The sequence below is a fragment of the Chaetodon auriga genome, chromosome 18 (genome assembly GCF_051107435.1).
Source record: "Chaetodon auriga isolate fChaAug3 chromosome 18, fChaAug3.hap1, whole genome shotgun sequence".
Taxonomy (NCBI): Eukaryota; Metazoa; Chordata; class Actinopteri; order Chaetodontiformes; family Chaetodontidae; genus Chaetodon; species Chaetodon auriga.
Window position 1 is genome coordinate 8,215,660 of NC_135091.1, and position 19,699 is coordinate 8,235,358.

The 19,699-nt window shown below is 45.3% G+C and overlaps 1 protein-coding gene across 1 annotated transcript in view; it reads right to left on the reverse strand.

Annotated features, from left to right (window-relative positions):
- Window positions 1–19,699, reverse strand: part of eva1aa (eva-1 homolog A, regulator of programmed cell death a) — a 67,074-nt gene that overhangs the window by 31,895 nt on the left and 15,480 nt on the right. Inside the window, exons 2-5 of the mRNA XM_076757138.1 lie at window positions 16,679–16,902; window positions 14,721–14,844; window positions 13,289–13,441; window positions 4,961–5,104 (exon numbers count right to left, since the gene is read on the reverse strand). Coding sequence (XP_076613253.1) covers window positions 4,961–5,104; window positions 13,289–13,441; window positions 14,721–14,844; window positions 16,679–16,902 — 645 coding nt within the window. The remainder of the gene's footprint in view (window positions 1–4,960; window positions 5,105–13,288; window positions 13,442–14,720; window positions 14,845–16,678; window positions 16,903–19,699) is intronic.

Consider the following 19,699-nt stretch of genomic DNA (forward strand, 5'->3'; position numbering starts at 1 on the left):
GGGCCATGACAGCTGCACACAGGAGTCCTGAGTACAGTAAACTTCGCAAGCATTATTTCTAAGGTAGAGAAGAAAAACTGGGGCTCCAGTGAAAGCTTATGAGCTGTCAAATTTTCAGATTTTCTGAATTTTGATTTATGTGAGCATCAGGTCATATTTACTTATTATTTGTCACATTTTTTTCTTCCTTTTTAATCTTTTTCCTTTAAATAAAAACACACAAAAAAGTATGTAAATTGAGGATAAAGGGGCACGAATCACTAAGTAAAAAATAAGTTGCAAAATAATAATTAACAACACCTTTATCATCACGTTCAGATTGATCAGATTTATCAATAAATGGCAAAAAATCCCTCACATATTTGCTTTTCCTTTGCTTCAGGATACATCCTGAATAGACCTCCATGACTGTTCATGACATTGTTGCGGCTTAATATCTGACTCTACATCCTTTTTCCAGATACTGGTCCTGAAAATGGGGTTTGGGCCCACTGACAGCAACTACTGGTCTAAATTGTCTAAATTCTGATGGTGGTCGTCAACTGGAGATGGATGAAGGTTGGATGAGGCTTTCGGGAAATAACAGTGAAGAGGCATGAAACAACTTGGCCTCCTGGCCTGGTGCAGTTTGGATGGGTGTTTTTACATGTGAAGCAGGGCCAGTGTGTCCCTGAGTCCAGGCTGCGGGATAGATTAAGGAGAGATGAAGAACTCAAACTTTCATACTGACAAGAAAGCCAAACAGCTTTGACCAACTGAACCTGAAAGCGCTCATATATCAGCTGTGTGTGCAGACCTGCGTATGTGTCAGATTGGAGTGTATACTGTCTTCACTGCGCAGGGTGTAAGTGTGTGTGTTTCTGCCTGTCCTCCAGGCCTGCAAATATAGGATGATGAGCGGTACGATGGGGCCCAGCAGCAGCTACTGCCTGCCCGGCTGGACTGCCGTTCCACACAACTGGGCCAAAATAAACATCTTCCCCACAGTCTCCTCTGCTGACATGACATGAATGTGTGCGGGGGAGCTGCAGGAGTGTGTGGCTTGCAGCGGCCGCAAGTGTACCTCAAATATCTTTGTGCATGTATATTTGTGTGTATGTGTGTCTGCATAACCAACTGGGACAATCCGAACCCTCAAGCTTCTGAATTACATCTTTATGTTGCTCTATTTTCCCGTTACATCTAAATCAGTGCCCCCCCCTCCCCGGAGCGGAGGCGGCCAGAGCCTCCTCCACTCGGACTGTGTCCATTAAAAACAGCAGCAGCGCAGTCCAGTGACCACACCTCTGTCAGTGCCTGCAGTTCAGTCTCTACGGTAGCCTTCAGCAAAATGAATGAAACAAGCTCCTACAGCTGAGATCCTCTACTGCATTTGTCCAAGGGCAAGAATTTTTTCTAAGCGGGCACTATGGCAGGCAGGTCCAGGCTTTCAAATAAAAAATAATATTTAAGCACACATTACACATGTCTATGATTTTTAAATTACATTTTCAAGGTATATAAAAATACCAAACATTTCTGATCTTCAGTGACTGAATTTAGGGGAAATGTCCGTAAAAAATTAAGAATCACAAAAGCTCTGAACCTCAGTGGTCAGAAAACAAAATCCATCTGCTGATTAAGGCTGTGTGGATGTTCAAAAGCTATAAAACAGCGACTAAATGGACGGTTTTGTCAAAACGATGTTTACATTTAATACATAGTAATCCAGTAGGTGGAAAATCTGTTGTTTTTGCATCTGGGCCAAAAGCGGCAGTAGTCCTATATTTGAAAACAGATATAAGGATATTAATGGTCTCATTATACTTTCATTAGGATTATTTCAGGGATCTGATTTCCATTTTGAGGTTTCAACCCCAGGGCTGGAAATGCCTGAGTTGCTTGTTCCACTGAGTGCCCCCCCTTCTCCAAACCCAGGTCCACGCTAACCAGCTAAGCACCGCAATTAATCCATTTCCTCCTCAGAAATTAGACCTGTTCATTAGGCTTTCCATAACCTTTCATCCCCCTGAAAGCCTGCTCTGGTTCAAAAGAGGCCGTGTGGCTTGTTGAGAGTGATCCATTACACCGCAGGGGAAGCCTCGGAGGGAAGTTTAGGAGGAAGGCCTCCTCATCTTGATATAAAGTCTCAGGCTTTAATACGTCTCAGGGGAGGAAAAGAACTGTGCTCTGGGTAGGGAGGCCTGTGTCTGGGACTGACACAGGAAGGAGAGAAAGATTCCTCTGGATATGATTTGATCAGCATGGCCGTGCATAAATCATACTTTGTTAAATCAGGTTTAAAGTTATCGCTGTGCTTACTGGTGCGGAGACACACACATACAGAAGCAGGACGCCCTCTGGCTGTATCTCTGCGCTCACAAGGCAGAGGAAAGACGCTGGCAAATAGGAAGAAAGATATTTTGGGGCTGCAGGACAGGCCTCAGAGGTCTGGGTGAGCAAGCTGTATAAATAGGACCCTTCCTACAACTGTTATCCAGACACATGACTAAAAACACACCCTTACGCTATGCATACAACATCAGACAGAACTGGACTTTTTTTTTAATCCAACATTCAGATGGATACATGCTGCAAAGAGGCCGAGCTTTCCATTCCTGCAGCTTCAAAAGGTGCAGGTCAAACCCCAACAAAGTAACCAACACAACATGACAAGAAAGGAACCACAAAGGGGCCACACTGCAACTCTGCCTTTTGAAGAAAGAGCCTCGAGCACGCTCATTCATCAATCTCCAACGGTTGCACCAAGGGTAAATATTTAGGCTGTGAATAATCTGCGAGACAGAGCTTCACCTTGTTTAAATACAGAGATGTCAGATATGCAGAGCTGCGATCGGACTCCCGGCTTAAGTGAGTTTTGACAAACAAACAAACAGGGATTTCCTCCAGGGGGAGCAGTGGATGTAAATGAAGCCTGACAGCGGCGGCTGTGTGGAGTGTGTGTGATCTGCTGGGAGACGGATGGCAGGTTCCGGGCCATTTGCTGCTGTGTTATTGCTGAGGAGCAAGTCCACCCCTGGGGCTGTGTGAGGAAGAAGCTGGAGCTCGGAGGGTTGATGGCTTTATAAATCACAGGCGAGCTGAGGCCGGCGGAGAGTCTATATACTGTGAATCAAACATGCACTTACGCCCGCGTGTGTGTGCAGGGCACCCAAACATCAACCCATGCACACACACGTGCACACATTTACGCTCATAAAAAGCCATTTCCGAAATTATTTTATTCTTGGCACGCTGCAAAAGCCCCTAAAATAGCAGCTAGGTCATCGTGGGACAGTAAAGGTTTTAAGTGGGTTAACACCTCGGGTATTTAGTGGTACAGACACACACAGACACACACACACACACACACACACACACACATTCATTTACTATCCATCCAAAAATTCTGCAATTCTCAAAACTCTGTGCCATCAATCACTTTGTCTAAGCAGATGCCACATTTTTCTGCTGCAACGAAACACTGTACAGACAACCACACACACACACACACACACACACACACACACACACACACACACACTTACACAGAGATATGCACAAATGCAACCAATCATGTGGAGACAGACATCCTCCGTCCCTACTCCGACACAAATGGGGTCAATCCCACACACATTCAACCACCAATGAAAGAGGATCCCCCAAAATTACCACTTTGCTGGAGCCTGGAGCAGCCAGTGACTTCACGTCTGCAGCAGCTGGACTGATTTACTCACGTTCAACCCCTCTCTGGTCCCACCACAGCCCAGGAAACCCATCGCTTACCCTCTTACCCCCTCCACGACACACCGACACACACACACACAGCGAGCCCTCCCCTCTCTCTGTTTAACATTTACACCGTCCCACACCCCCTGCATACCTCACACATTCACCGACTTGATTCAGCACCAGAGCTGTTAGCAGAGCACGTTGCGTTATCAGCAGCAGATAAGAGAGGTCAGACAGAGATTCAAGCCAAAACGACTCCATAAACACAGCTGAACGGGCGGCGTGTTCTTGTCTGCGCTGGCCGGTTGTTGCTGAGATAAAGGATGGATGGATTCTTCTGACAAACAATCTCAAAGGACTGGCTGGTGGACAGTCAAAACCACACAATAAAAAGCCATAAACTGTGATCAGAACTTCAGAAAACACAATCCTCACGCGGACTTTGGTTAATTTACAGTCCTATAATAGTGGTTTTTAGGCCCAATGGGGAAAGAAAGACATCCAAAAAATCCAGTCTTTTAAATCAGAACTCAAAAAAATACCAAGCGTAACAGTCTGGATCTCTGTGCCTGTTATTTTGGTGGATGTGGGGGGGCCTCCAGGCCGTGGTGCTGATCGATCAATTCCTGGTACTGGTGGCGCCTGGATTCTAGCTCTGTGTGTGTGTGTGTGTGTGTGTGTGTGTGTGTGTGTGTGTGTCTCCAAGCGTGTGCGGCAAATGAATTACAATCTTGACAGGTCAGGATTAGCCCAGGGGTGGGGAAGAGATAGAAAGGAAGGCCATCATTCTTCCTCATCCGCACAGACGAAAAGTCAAAACAGAAGATACAAAGCAAGTTGTTTTTCTTGACTAAACCTTTTTTTTTTTTTTTTTTTTTTGGGGGGGGGGGGGGGGGTGTTTGCCAGGAAGCATTTATACTTTATACTTTTAGAACACATTGTCCTTTAATTAGATCCTCGCATTTCATTTAAAGGTGAATAAAAAGTACTTTACATAATCAATGATAGTAACCAGGACACAATATTTCTACTGAAGGTACCATCATACACAGTTAGAGGCACCTTTTTGCCCATTGGCTAAAAGAAATGAAAAGACAATAATTCTTCTGAAAGTGTAACAGAGAGCATTTTAAAGCAAGTAACTCTGAAACTCAGAGTTTCAAGACTCGGATGAAGCTGATCAGTGGGTGAACATCGCCCCCTGGTGGTAAGAAAATGAAGCCCTGGGTAAAGGTGTACTGGGACTCACCACAGGTGTAGATGACGCTGAGGTACTTCCTGGTGCCGGAGTAACACGGATCTCCAAAGTCTCTGGTGGACGCTCGAACCAGACAGCTTTTCTTCCCCTGACAGCGGGAGGTCAGAACCTGCAGAGCCACAGACGACTGGCAGTCTGACAGAGAGACAGCGAGGGGGAGAAACGGGTTCAATGATCTATTGTCTGCAAATTAATATCAATAATCAAAACAATTGATAGTTAAAATGGGGACAGTGTTCAGCTGTTACACTTAATTCCAGTTAATTGGAAGCGCAACCGTCTTAACCTTTGTGAGATAAGTGGTACAAGATTACATGGCAAATTATTTAAAAAAAAAATACAGACCCTGCAAAAATAAATAATTATCCATATTTTCCTGAACATAATTTTCTTTGTTAGCTTGAGAGGATATTAAACATAAGAGTTTGCCTAAATGGTTAATTTTCCTGCTCAGATGAGAGAGACAGAAAGATCCATTTATCAAGTCTGTATTACTGCCGTCCTCATGCATGAAAACTCTTTCATCTGATTACATGCAGAACCAGAGTCTGCAGGACTTTATATTCTCATTTAAGAAGTGTTGATACTGAAGGTGAGTCTCACACTGAGTTGCTGTTGTTGAGTGTTTGATGGACAAGTAGCACTTCAGGCACAAAAGGATTATAAGAGTCTCTGTCAGCTACAACAGAGATGCGCGCACACGCACACACACGCACACGTGCATACACACCATACACACCTTACACACTCTGTCCCGTAAAGGCTTTCTCAGCTCCCATGGCGGAGCCTCCGTCCACATCAGACCCACATACAGAAACCTTACTGGGGCCTCACATTGTCTGAAGGATACCTGATCCAACATGTGTGTATGTGTGAGTGTTTGTGTATGGAGACCAGACAGAGTAATGGATGTGGCTCTCATACATCATCGCTAAGCACCCGCCAGCTCCTCCAGACCCTCTCCTCTGCAGCTCTCCTCCTGTGGGGAGCGTGGACGGACAGATGAGGCTCGTCTCTTTCCTTTTTCCACTCTCGCTTCCTTCCTCTCTCACATTAGTAACAGGACCACAGAGGATGAAACGCTGACCTGCCGCGCTCACAAACTATAGAGCGTTTCTCAGAGCTCATAAAGTAACACGACGTAACACCACAAACTGAGGTGTGAGGAGCGCTAATAAAGTCGGAAGAACCTCCTGCTGAGTCTTGTGGGAATGTGGATGGGTCGGGGTTCCACCTGGATGCCTCCCAGGGCCCCGATGCTCCACCAAACCCCTAAAAAACAACACAAGGACATGAGCCTTTGAAAGTGGACACTGTGATTTCACACTGTCTGACCTGGCGGGCCCCAAAAAGAGACACAGAGAGAGGGGTCAGAAAGGGAGAGCGAACAGGTCGGTTAAGGCTTGGCTCACACGTCAACACGCAACAAATTATGGCTCAGGTCAAGGGGCAAATGTCCCGGTCAGGAAGTAAAAGAGGGCAATCCAGTGGTCATGCATAGTGTCATTCATTCATTGAATGGTCCACCACTGTGCACACTTTTATTTCCCGGTACGGACTGCGTTTGTAGCGAAACCAGATCAAAGTCTATGTGGCGAAAGCTTCTGAAGAATGTGAACCTGAATCAGTGTCGCTTCGAAGGGGCAACCGGACACTCCCCAGCTGGAGCCGACACACTGGAATTCCCAACAAGGATGCAATGAGGCGGAAGCCTGTGGGAACCAGTGAGTGTAACTGGATAACTAGTCAGACACCTCAAAGGTTAGAAAGCTCCCACTGATTGTTTAAACACAAGCGGATTCGTTGATGGTGACTGATGAGGACAACGCATTACCTGCAAAAGCGGTTCAAGAAAACACTCTTTGAACAGATCCTCGTGCTGAAGAGCGATACTGCCGCCCCACACAGACACACATCTCTGCTTGTTTACTTTCATGCTGCAGAAACATGTCTGAAACGTGCCTGCGTCAGTTTGCATAAAGCAATACAATAAAAACCGCTGTGAAAATACATGTAACACAAATGTGGTTATAGCAGTATAACCGGCCTGAATGATTGTTCATTCCAGTGAGATAAAAATGGGTGTTCTCGCACGCGATAGGGCCACTTTATCAGAGAGAAGTAAATAAAACGACTGAAATGTCAGTGTGCCAAAGTGTATCTACAGCGTGACAACAAGAAAAACAATATGACTGAGCTGCATCCAGAGCACAGCAAGGAAGCACTGAATGTATTATCCCTCCGACGAATCGTGCATCTGTATCAGTGTCTATGTGCAGATGCTGCAGCACAGTGACCTCCTGGTCTGCCCGATGTGCTTTAATTTGTACCCCCTCTCTCTTTTCCTCCCCAGAGGGCTCGTTTGAGCTGCTGTGCCACGCTGAAAACTTTCCTCTCTGACAGGGGAACCCACTGACAGACAGGCCCCCATTAGCTGCAGCTTTGATTCCCTGACTGGGTGATTAGTACAGCAGGGGGGCCCACGGAGGAAGGGGGGGGGGGTTCAGAGACAGATAGAGACTTCTAGGGACAAGAGGATGGAGACACACACATTTATTCTTTGTCCACTGGTTCTCCATGCTTATATGTGCGTGCACACACGCAGGATTTCTTTGCAGTTTAAAAGAGCATTCCTCAGGGTCTGACCTCCCCTGGCTCTCATTAGCGGCTTTACCAGAGACAGACAAGCATACAACAGTCTCTCTCTCTGTGCGCACACACACACACACACACACACACACACACACATGAACAGGCATGAATAACCCCTGATACCTCTAACCTTTAGCCTCAACCACCTCCGAGCCTGTGCACCCACCCTCTAGCCTCCACATGCCCAACAACGGCAGGCCTATGGTTCAGAAGAGAAGGTCCACAGTCAAGAGGAGCAGTGACTGAGGGAAAGGGAGGAGTTTCCTGGACACATACTCTGACCCATGAATGATCACAGACTGAGGTCACGAACAGAGGAACCATAAACAAGAAAACACAAAGGTAGAACTTTTCTTTAGATGACCTATGGTTGATCACCCACAGCTTCTTAAAGTTTCTGAGGAGCGCTTCCAGGTTGAGTAACCTTCTGCTCATGTTTTCTTCTCTGTCTTTCACGCATTTGAAGTGTGTGTTGATACGCTGCCCCGTACCAGCAGCACCTCTCTGCTGCTCAGCTCCTTTTGTCACATCAATCATCCGTCACATATCTAACTTTCTGCCTTCTCCAAACCAGCATCAGCCTCGGACTGTGCCCTTGCCGTGAGTCCACCGGAGTTTGCCCACTTCTACAGAGTTATTTTAACATGATGCCATTACTTTACAAAGCAACTGTGTTACAACAACGTCATCAGCTGGTTGCTCTAGTGTGTTGTGATAGCTGTTATTGAGTTTCACTTGTCACAGAACCCTTATATTAAGACTAATGTAGGGTGAGTGTATGCTGGTGGGCTGAAATGACTGTCAAACAAACTTATAGGACAGCACTTGTGTGTTTGGGAGTGGATCTGTTTTCCCAAGGTTCCCACAGCCCGAAGTTAGCAGGGACATAGGACTCTTTGTCACGTCTTGTTCCATATAATCCAGGGGAACATAGTAATGATTCTGTGTATTTGCCCTAAGACAAAGACACCCTGAGCATGTACAAATCCAGACACACAAACAAGTATACAGTACAGCCACAGAAACTTTTTCCCAGATAATTTTCGCAGCAACGCTCCATGACAGTCCTCCAGGTATTCCACCCACGCACACCTTTCCTGGAATTTCCAAGACAATGGGTAGACAAACTTGTCAAAAGTCCTCATCTCCTCTTCTACTCTGACTCACCTGTGACACGTATCATTTCACAGGGAGGCTCAAGTCATTGTTGTGGGATTAAAAGTCTTTGTATGATAGAAAAGTGACTTTCAGATGCCGTGATAGGGTGAATGGACCTGCACACGCCAAGTGCTTTCTGTGAATGCCATTAATGAATTTGAAACCACACACCCACACTCACATTTACTGTAAATGGCCTTTTCACTTCAGTAGGATTTCATTTTATTGTGACACAGCGAATTCAATACTTGAATACTTATAGTGAGTAAGTTCCAGCCTTAAAACATCCAGCTGATCACACACAAACACGCTTGCACAGATTAACTCATGCACACACTTCATCGGATTTGATTGTAAGTCCTAGAATCAGAGGCACTTGGTACCAAAACATTCAATACTACACATGTGTGTTATCACTGACAACCTGTATTCAAACACGTCTGAATTCCAATCAATGGTGACGCTCTGCTCAAAACCTTGTGTGGATCTGTTATCCTGAAAAACATATGGACAGTGAAGCCAGAATACAAACATCAGAGGTGTTATTTCAGAGAGGTTTAGGACAAGCAGTCACCACCAAGAATTCAATTACTGAAATCTGTCAACTGCTGCTACAGCTGGACTGTAGCTACTCTTTCAGGACAGGTTTAAAAACACAGAACTGCACAGAATATTATCTAATCTGCAAAGTCCACAACAACACTGACATCCTGCTGCTTATCAGCTCTGTACGCATCAAAGTCAGAGAGAAATGCAGATTGAATTACAACGAAGCAGCTCGCACCCTAACAACTGGAACAGGCTTCCAAAAAGCCAAGTGTTAAATTTGAACTGCAGCTGTGCATGCTCAGCTTTTAAAAGCTGCTGTGATCATATGAGAGACCGGCCAGTCCGGGCTCACAGTCTCAACCATCTTGCTGTGGGCCTTGTCCGAAGCGAAGCACATACTCAAAAGTGAAAGCGCAGTGGCCATCAAAAAAAAAAAAAGAAGAGTCTGAGAGCCTGCGTGCCAAGCATGGGGGGCTATTTAGATGTCAAGAGGTGTGTGTGATGGTAATGGGGCAGATGAGAGAGGAGGGCTGAAGCAGGCCCCTCTGCTTTGAGGATTCTCCATCGCCGCCAAGACCTGTCCAACTCCACCACTCCCACCCCACCCCAAAACCAAGGAACAGAGGAGATCAAAGAGGGCTTACGTTTGTGTGCACATGCCTGTGTATGCACTTGTTTTGGTCTGTTCTACTTTTCCAGGGCAGCGGGTTCAAGCAGCACCCAGATAGCAACCCCCTACAGGTCTCTATGGTGGCAAATGGGCTGCAAAATTCACAAGCTGAACATGGTTTGTAGTAAAAGAGCACCTCCAGACAATGGTTTGCTTTCAGACAAGAAAAATCTACCATTATTTGGCAGGTGGCTGGTGTTGAATTGCAGCCCTACTCTAAGGATAAAACATATATAGCTGTTAAGAGATTATTCACAGAGAAAATAAAAAATAAATAGCATACAGGCAATCCCCTGCTGCTGTACACTGTAATGCCTTTCTAACTGGCACTGTGCATGCAGTATTTCACCTGGGCAGGTGCAACCAGCTGTGTGGGTTCAGCCGTTGATCTCACACCTCAGGCAGCAGCGAGGTTGCCAGGACAGTGCGGTTTAGGAGATTACTATAACCTACCTCGCTGGCACATTTAAACACACATTTAAAGAGACATAAAATCAAAATACGCAAACAAACTTGCTCATAATGCGACTGCCGAGCCCAAGATTATTCACACGTGCACAGCCACAAACACACACACACATGCGCACGCAGGCACAACACCAACTCAAACACAAGGGCAAAAAGAGGGGGGGAAAGCATTTTAAAATAATTAATGGTGTGTGTCTGAGCTGTCACTCAAGACACCCTCACTTCCTGCCCCTGGTGACATGGAAGCCACATGAAAGACGGAGCTGACAGGGGAAATCCCACTAGGGCACCGCTAGACTGTCTGGAACAGCCTGAGGAGGTGATTGTGGGTGGTTGAAGTGTGTGTATGCATATGTGTGTGTGTATGCGTGTATGCAATAGAGAGACAGTAAAGTGTGCTGTATAATAGGCGAACAGGAACAACAAGGCGTTTGTGTACGTCTGAGTGTCCGGTTGATGGAAACGCATAAGAATGACATGTGATTTGACAGTAAACATGACTGCTCCTCTGCTCTAATCTGGCCTTTGTACAACTGTAACAGTAGAGTCCATTTTTCATGAGAGCTGGGGGAACTCAGCTACAGTATTTAATCCCGAGTCTGAAACCAGATATCAGACCAGCCCAGTCTCACCCACTACACCTACCTGTCGCACATTCCTGGTCCACCTGCATGCGAAGGACAGGCTGAGGTTGCTTCAAAGCCCTATATGCTTATATAGATACAATAACACACACACGCATACACACTCACACAATGCCATTCTTTATATAGGTCTCTGATTACCCGCTGACTGACGCCTGTGTCAGCCTTTCGACCCCGTCCTGTCACCTCAGTCATAAAGACGGTACACAGGGCATGTGCGTAGTGCATTGTTCCCTCACAGCTTTAAGCAGGCGCGCACACTAGTTAACCTACACCTGCTCGGGCTACTTATTTACAAGCGCAAACCTCGGCGTCCATTTCCTTCTGTACATTAACGAAACAAAGGCAGCGCAGACTAAAGCGAAATAAATGAGCTGCCCAGCAGAGAGGCCACCACGGTAGCTACGGTCATACTAATACTTGTCATGGATCCAAGCTTAGAGTCATTAACATTCCCCTAAACAAGGGCGAGGGTACATCTGGATATCCCATGCACTCGCACAGACACACAAACACACACATGCATACTTGGAAGGAACTCAATACTGTCCCTTTCTGCAGGCCAAACACTGCGCTTTGGATGACAGAGACACCTGATCTACATTCCACCCCAATTCCCCTGGCAATGTGTATTTGTGTGTGTCTACCTGAGCTTGAGTGGTGGCTTTATATATCTCAGCGTGCTTTGCTACCAAGATGAAGAAATGCTGAATGGTGATGTGTTTCTAAAAGTTTAATTACGAATCCCCGGTTGGAACAGTGTGAAGAGCCGACATCGAGGATGGGTGTGGCAGGCTCTGCAGCATCAGAGGCAAAGAAGCTGTACAGGAATTAGAAAATCTTCAAACCACAAAAGGATCTGAAGGCTGTATCAGCCAAGTCAGAGGAAATTCTTGAGGAGAGATTCAACAGGAGTTATGAGACTGTGTCGTTTGTAGTTCTCTGTGTGGTTCAGAGGCGTTCCAGTGCTGACATGTAAAGCTCATTAATAAAAATGTTTCATTTTCCCCATCTGCCAGATGCATAATGACGCTTGTGCCTATGTTTTGCTCGGATAAATCTTGGCAAAAAGAACAAACCAAAGCAGTGAGCACACCTAAAGTTCCACTCTCCCCAACCATTAATATGTAAAAGAGCATTAGCAGGACAAGGAGACTCATTTTCGCATCAGTAAAACGCAAGCAGACTTGATTTGCATTCCCAGCTTGTGTCTTCATGCAGGAAATCTCACTTCTCTCCTGACCTCAGAGCGACCCCAAAACTGATGCTATGAAAAGCAAATGATAATAATGGCAAACAGTGCTGATGTTAATGTAAACATTAACCTCTCAAGAGGACGATCAGCTAAGATGACTATAAAGCAGCTTGTTGGGACCTGATAGGAATAAAGTGTCTTGCAGCACCAGGAACCAGGCTGGGCTGTACTAGCTATCTTTAAAGCCATTACTAAGTTTGTGTGTAAAGTCCTCACTGAGTCCTAAGTAAATTCTAGCTAGTAGTTACTAAGTTTACTTGGTCCACTGCCCAGTAGTTAGTAAGCTAGCTTAGTAACTGCTAGCTAGCTACTAGTGATTTACTAAATCTAGACTTTAGCAATGCATAAATTTGTTGCCATAAAATCAAAACAAATCAACTACATCAAAAAGGAAGCCACTGAAGCAGCAAATTTAGCTGTGACTTTGTTTTATTTAAGTACATGGCAGGAAACCTGATAATGCTAACGTAACCGCTATTTAGCTAGTCAGTTAGACAGACATCATTAGCATAACATTCTGACTTTGAGGCATATTGTGTTATCTAGGTAAAATGTAATTTAAAATAATTTACATCATGAATAAGGACAATTTTGATCGAGTGACAGGTCAGTTATGTTGATAACATACCTCTTAAATATTCAGGTCACAGATTAGCAAGATAATGCTAATTCTTTTAGCTAGCTAGCTCCTTCAGTTAGCTACACATTTAGTGACATCTAATCTCAATATAAGAACTAGTTTGTGTGGTGCAAACCATTTTAATGTTTTGGTGAATGAATCTCCACTAAACACTAATATTATAATTAGGCAAAGTTTGAAATTAAGAGGAGCTGGTGGATCTGGCTCCTTTGGTAGACATGCAGCAACCTCAGCCACTCAGCTATTCCTCTACCCCCATTGTTAAAGTGTGAGGGGGGCTTACCTACTGACGGGGCCCTCCTGTGGTACAGGGGACACTCCAGGGTGCCCTGTTGAGTTCGACCAAACATGGCCGAGTACACAGCGATCTGCATCCCCCGTTTGCAGCTCAGCCTCATCCTCTCCTCCTCGCAGACCACCTTACTCTTATACTCGTCTGGAAATAGGGGGAGAGAGAATACACAATGTAACAGATAACAAAAAACCTGCTGAGAAACTGTGATTTGAGGCACATAGATCTGAAATTACAAAAAAAAATCAACCCATAAATGTAATATATATGAAGCTTTTATGTGATTTGATCCACAAAACACTGCAATTAACAACATCTTTGAGCAGGCAGCCACACATTCACATCTCTTCATTGTTCTTTTTTCTTCTTTATTTGATCAAACCTCTGAAGAGGGGCTTTAAATAAGCACAGAAAGCCTGACAAAAGGCGTCACTGGGTGTGAAGAGGCAGAAGCAGAGGCAGAGCTGCTCAGTGGACATGTAGAGCCATGCAGAGGCATTCCTCACACACATCCAGCCACAGTGACCTGTGACAGCCAGAGCAGCTCCACTGGCCAGCAAATAAAAACACAACAGCAGCCGTCTCGACGTCCATGTGGGGAGTGGAACAGGAATGCAGAGAGAAGAGAGCAGAGAAAAGGGGCAGGACCGGTGTGCTGTATCTCTTGGTGACGGATTCACTCTCGCTCCCTCCCTTTCCCCTTCACTTCCTCTATCCTCCATCCACCTCTCCTTTCAGAGGCAGTGACACCTGCCCGTTGCACCTCACTAACACCCCATGCGGCCTTTCTCTCTTCCCCTGAGAAGTCATTGGTTAAGTGACAGTGAACAAAGAGCTGTTGATTGGCCCCGGGGTCCGGTGGAGAAGGAAAAGTGGGGCGGGCAGGGGGATCAGTGGATTAATGCCTACTTCTGGTCACTCTAGTGTGAACTGCTGCACAGCTCAGCGCGGCTCTGCTCAGCACAGCACTGAGCCATGAATGGAGACTAGAATCTGGGTGGGATTACTGCACTGTTGTGGCTCCCCTCTGGAGTGATACTCTTAGCTTCCTGGCTCACACAGAGCGGGAAGTAGAGGGATAAAGAGACAGAGGCATGCAAAGAGGTTTTTTTTCCTTTTAAATGAAGCATGTGAAGATGGCAGAAACAGGAATCAAACCTGACTTTATCATAACTTTCTCATGCTGTCCCCTTTCCATTCTGCTTTGTAAAACTTAAACCACATACAATGAAAGCAGACTGTGGACATGGATTAGCTTTCCCTGTTACTGTCATAACTGTCTCAAGTGCAAATGAAGTGACTCCACCCATGGTGTATTTTGGACTTACTGTGGAGGTGTGTGAAAGAGAAAAAAAAAGATCTCAGCAGGGATAAGAACAGAAATGTGTGTCACTGTCAGGATATGAGGCGATGAGGGACTTACTAGGTCTGCATTTGTACCAGACAATGAGGTATTTACTGCTGCCAGGACACTGGTCTGTCCCAAACACGCGGCTGTTGACAAGGACTTGACAGCTCCTTCTGTCTTGGCACTCGTCCAGCATTTTCTAAAGAAGGAAAGAGTGACAGAGAGCGGGAGAAGACCAAAGAGAGGTTTAGAGGGGGGACAATAAGCCAACGACGTTGAGACCATCAGCAGGCAAACCTAAAACCACTTCAAACAGGCTGCTTATGGCCATGGGAATATGGAGGAGAGGAGCAGGTAAGAGAATGAAGAGAATGGGAGAAAGAAATCTCTGGAAAGCTCCACTCCGCTCATTTCCTGGCATCGTTTTGCTTCTCCAGTTTCATCATCTCTAGCCGGTTGCAACCCAGGTGAGCACATTCCAACACAATGCAGTGTCCCGCACTGAGATCCCACTCTCTGTTCAGAGCCTTCCCCGAATTTAATGTAAAGCAGAGGCATTTGTTTCAATAGAACATGGAATGCAGCGGGGGAATAAGGGATATCTGTGTCTTTCCCCCTCATAAACACCAAACACATATAACAGATCTACATCTGGTGACATCCCATGAAAAGATCATGACGAACAATAAATGTTTCCTATTAATAAGCATTGCCTGAGTAACTCAAGCCATAGAGCTCCACTGTTGACCAGAAGCTATTAAAACGCATCAAGGAGCCACAGTTGCACTGGCTGACATGTTTTCCTTCTATGACAACAAGTCTGCTGTGGTTTATTTTGAGTCGGTCCAACATACACGCTGCTTCTGTAAATACTCACAAGAGTAACAAATGTCTATTCATCTGCAACTGTACACAAATAGTCCCTCACAAGTGTGCCATTTACTCCTGTGTGGGTAACTTTTCCTGAAAGGTACAGAGTTGGATTGTTTCAGGAAAACAATTAGCCTTTTTTTACATACATAAGTGTATATTATTGACCTGTTTTGAAGGATCGCCAGTGGGAAAGCTGCTGAATGCTGCAACCAGATAGTTTAGGTTTAGGTCAATTACCAATTAGCTGACTGACTTAAGTCATTTATCAAGCAAAGTGCTAAATACTTGCTAGTTGCAGCCTATCAAATTGAAGCATTTGCTGCTTGCTTTTTACTCAAATGTTTTTGGCTTTTAAACTGTTGGTGGTCTCTTTATGTCTACTTCATCTCTTTAAGGACATATCATGGACAAATGAAAACATAATCATTGGATTAACAGATAATGAAAATGATCATAGTTGCCCCAGTTGGGATACCCTTGATTTGAGCCTTTTCATATGGAGACATTCATACTGTAATACCAACAAACCAAGGGTCATGAACAGGTGGTACAATGGCTTTCTTCAGGGTTGTACTAATGTGGGTGGCGCAGCAGTCAGTCATTCTCTCACTTCAGCACAATGCACTCTCTGTGTCTGTGCATTCATGGCTGTCCTGTCTATTATGGAAACGGAGGGTGTTCGAAGCTAGAAGGCAGGGGGACTAAGAATAAAGCAAACAACCGAATGAATGCTGAACAGGATGTGTTTGTATTGGTGCTGCAAAGCGGGGGTTCTAGTCCAGCCACATCCCAATTTAGGAGAGGATGCTAAGGCAAAGGCCCCATGAAATCGCTTTGTGTCATGGGAACATACAAGCCTGCTTCCCCTTTAGAGAGTGTAATTTGCCGGAAAACATCATCACAAAGCATTACATAATCAGTGGATCTCCAAAATATAACCGTTGGCCAATTTGACTATTTCACAGGACAATCAGAGGGAGGAATGCAAAAAAAGATCCAGGTCTGGGACACATGGGAGACACCTGAATTTAACAGACCTGTGCAGAGGCTTAGGAAGACATTTTGGCTGCTCGTTATCAAAAAAAGGAACCAAAATGATGACAAAAGGACAATTTTCAGATACAAAACACCATCAGGGACGTGTGAGCTTGGTTATCTACCTGTAGTGCAGTGGACACTGAGCAATATCGATCATCCTCCCGAGCGTTATAAGAACTTAGGAGGGCTTGGTATGTCTGAGGGCACTGTTGAGGGTCCGAGGCGCCTTTCCTTCCATAGAAAGCTGATTGGACGGTGATGGTGGTGCGGGGCGGGCAGCGAACAGACAGGAAGTCACCGTCACAGGCCTGCTCGGTGTAGTTCCTCAACACTTTGGACAGGTAACCTATGAGACAACAAAATGCCAAAGCAGCTGTTAACTCAGACACTTGCACCATCGTTGCATAGACAAAACACTGACACTTCATTTTGCAACCCCATAGCGTAATTTGCATTATATATGCAGTGCAAGCATCCTTAGGCTGTTTTCTTTAATTTCACTGCAGTAGCAGTAATGAGGAGGAAAATGCTTATTATCCAGCTTAAAGCTATTCACCCTCATTTCATGCTACTATCATACGCAAAGAGGATTGGTGCCATGCTACAGTCTTCCAAGGTCTTTTTTTTTTGTTCAATAATGAAAGCGTTTCCACGGACATTTGGTTCTGCTGCATATCAGCAAGCCCTGACAGATCACTGCTTACATCTAAAAGACGCCCCCAGGCCAAGAATACCGCAGCTAAACAGACAGGGTAAAGCTTTAGCTCCTTTAGCTGTTAGCGTCGGCCCTCCGGTCATGGCTTTAGAGCATGCTCTTGTGTTTGATATTAAAAAATACCTGCCAGGGATGATTTTAAAGCCTGACATTATTACACTTTTTATACAAGGATAATGCGCATACATACCTACTTATTGGACTTTTCCCATAGATTTGAGTTGTGGGAGGCAACGCTAGCTCAAAATGCTGCCAGGCTGCGTGATGGTCAGCTCATTCATGTATACACCAAAGAACAAGTTAAAAGCTACACGTCGTCTATTGAGACATCACGCTGGACCTCTCGCTCCTAAAACTTTTATATACCACTTCTCAGGCTCAGTTTCTATTAGCATGTCGTTTGCTTGCCATGTTTACTCGAATCACACAACCAGCTGGTATCAAGAATGTGAATAGAAACATTACATAAACCATTTAACGGAACAAGCGCTGCGTGAACTTCCATTTAACCTCGGAGGCTGCTTCGAATCAAATAAAAGCTCTCATTCTTTTAAAGACGCTGAAGTATCTCGGCTAACTCCACTTTCCCATTAGGAGCCTTTGAGAGCTGCCAGTCAGCCTGTCAGTCACACAGGATAAACTGAAGCCATCACAAAAGCCACCATTAACATTCCAGCCTGTGAGAAGGAAAGCACAGATAAAGGAGAGAGCTGATCCCCCGGCCACTGTCATATAATGTCTTTCTGGATTTATCTGGACATTCTGCTAAAAAAAATCCTAAAAATCCAACCTGACCTTTGATGAATAAAGCCTTGTGGACTAGAAGAATTTTATATTTTCTATGGTCATGCATCGTCTCTCACTCGTCTGAAACTCACTGCCAGTTGTCAAAGTAAAACATAAAAAAATAATTTAATGTGTCCAGGTTGAAAATGCAACTATTTTTACTTGTTCAACGACTGAAAACAACCTCCAGAGCGAGGCCAAGCTTTCCTCTAAGTGCTCTGCAAACACATTTACACAGGAGTAAACACACACACGCTCACACACACACGCTCACACACACACACACACACACACTCAAACTCACGAAGTGGACACACTGCGATTCAATTAGCTGTATTTGCTTAGTGTTTGGTAAGGAAGAGGAAATAAACAGAGCTCCCTGACACACACACACACACACACATTAGCACGCATGCACGCACACACATGGATACACACAAAACACACACATTGTCCCCTTATCACCATGGCCACAGTTAAAAGGAGGAAGGGAAACAAGAGACATTCTCAGGCTCTGAAAGGTCGGCCTCACTCTAAATGCAGATGGTTATTAAACCACCACTGCGCAAAGCACCAGGTCTCCACCTGTGGCTGGGTTTGAAAATGGAGAGCAGGTGCGCATGCAAAACCTATTTTAAGTTTATTTAGAGATTATTGGCATGCCACAGAACAAATGATCAGGTCCAGAAACCAATCAATCACAGCAGCTGTCTTTACATTACAGCTCTGATTTCTATACATTTTACAATACCTGCATTTCTTTTTATATTTGTTTACTCATTTGATCCAAACTGGGTCACTTGCTGGTTTCAAAGCTGCATCAAAAATCACAGAAACTGGAACCCTGGAATAAATTACAACACACGAACATGCTGATGTGTGTATGGCCCAGTTTATATGTCAAGGCTGTCTGACACAGTATCCCCCTGCATGACTTAGAAATTGCACTTATGGCGTCACGACTGAAATTTGAATTCTTTCTTTTGACTGTTGAGCCTTCACTCGTTCCTCCCCCGCTCGCACACACAGGTCTGCTTTGCCTGCCACATTCCACACAGGGTGAGAGGGAACTTGGCATTTCCCCTGGCAGCGAGACCACACACACACACACACACACACACACACACACACACGCACACACCCTCACACAAACGTCAACACAAACAACGTGGTAGGAACAAGCCTCGCTGCTTGGCTCTTGAAGGCAGGGCGTGTGTGATGTTGGTGTAACAGTATCACTTTATTAGGGCCAGTTCTTGGCAACGCGCCAGCGCCATGAGACACCACGGGACTGCGCCGCCCTCCGGTTAACCAAGCCACGGGTGCAGCGTTGTAACCATGGAGACAGAGGTTATGAAGAGGGTGAAACGGAGAGGACTGAAGATGGATGATTTGAATTTGCTTGGGCCACTTGGAGGAGGAGTTTCTTGAGGGAGGGATCGTTGAGCAACAGTTTGAGTGCCGCGAAAGCGCCGATACGCCTCCCTCCACCCTGCAAAGTGGGACTGTGCGTAAAGGCAAACAGATTATCTCACACAAACCCTCAGGTGCTTTCCACAGAATCCATTTCTCTTTTGCTCTGTTTCGCCATCCCACCCTCCTCCCACTCTCTGCCTCTCTCCTTCAGGATCGTCACTATTGT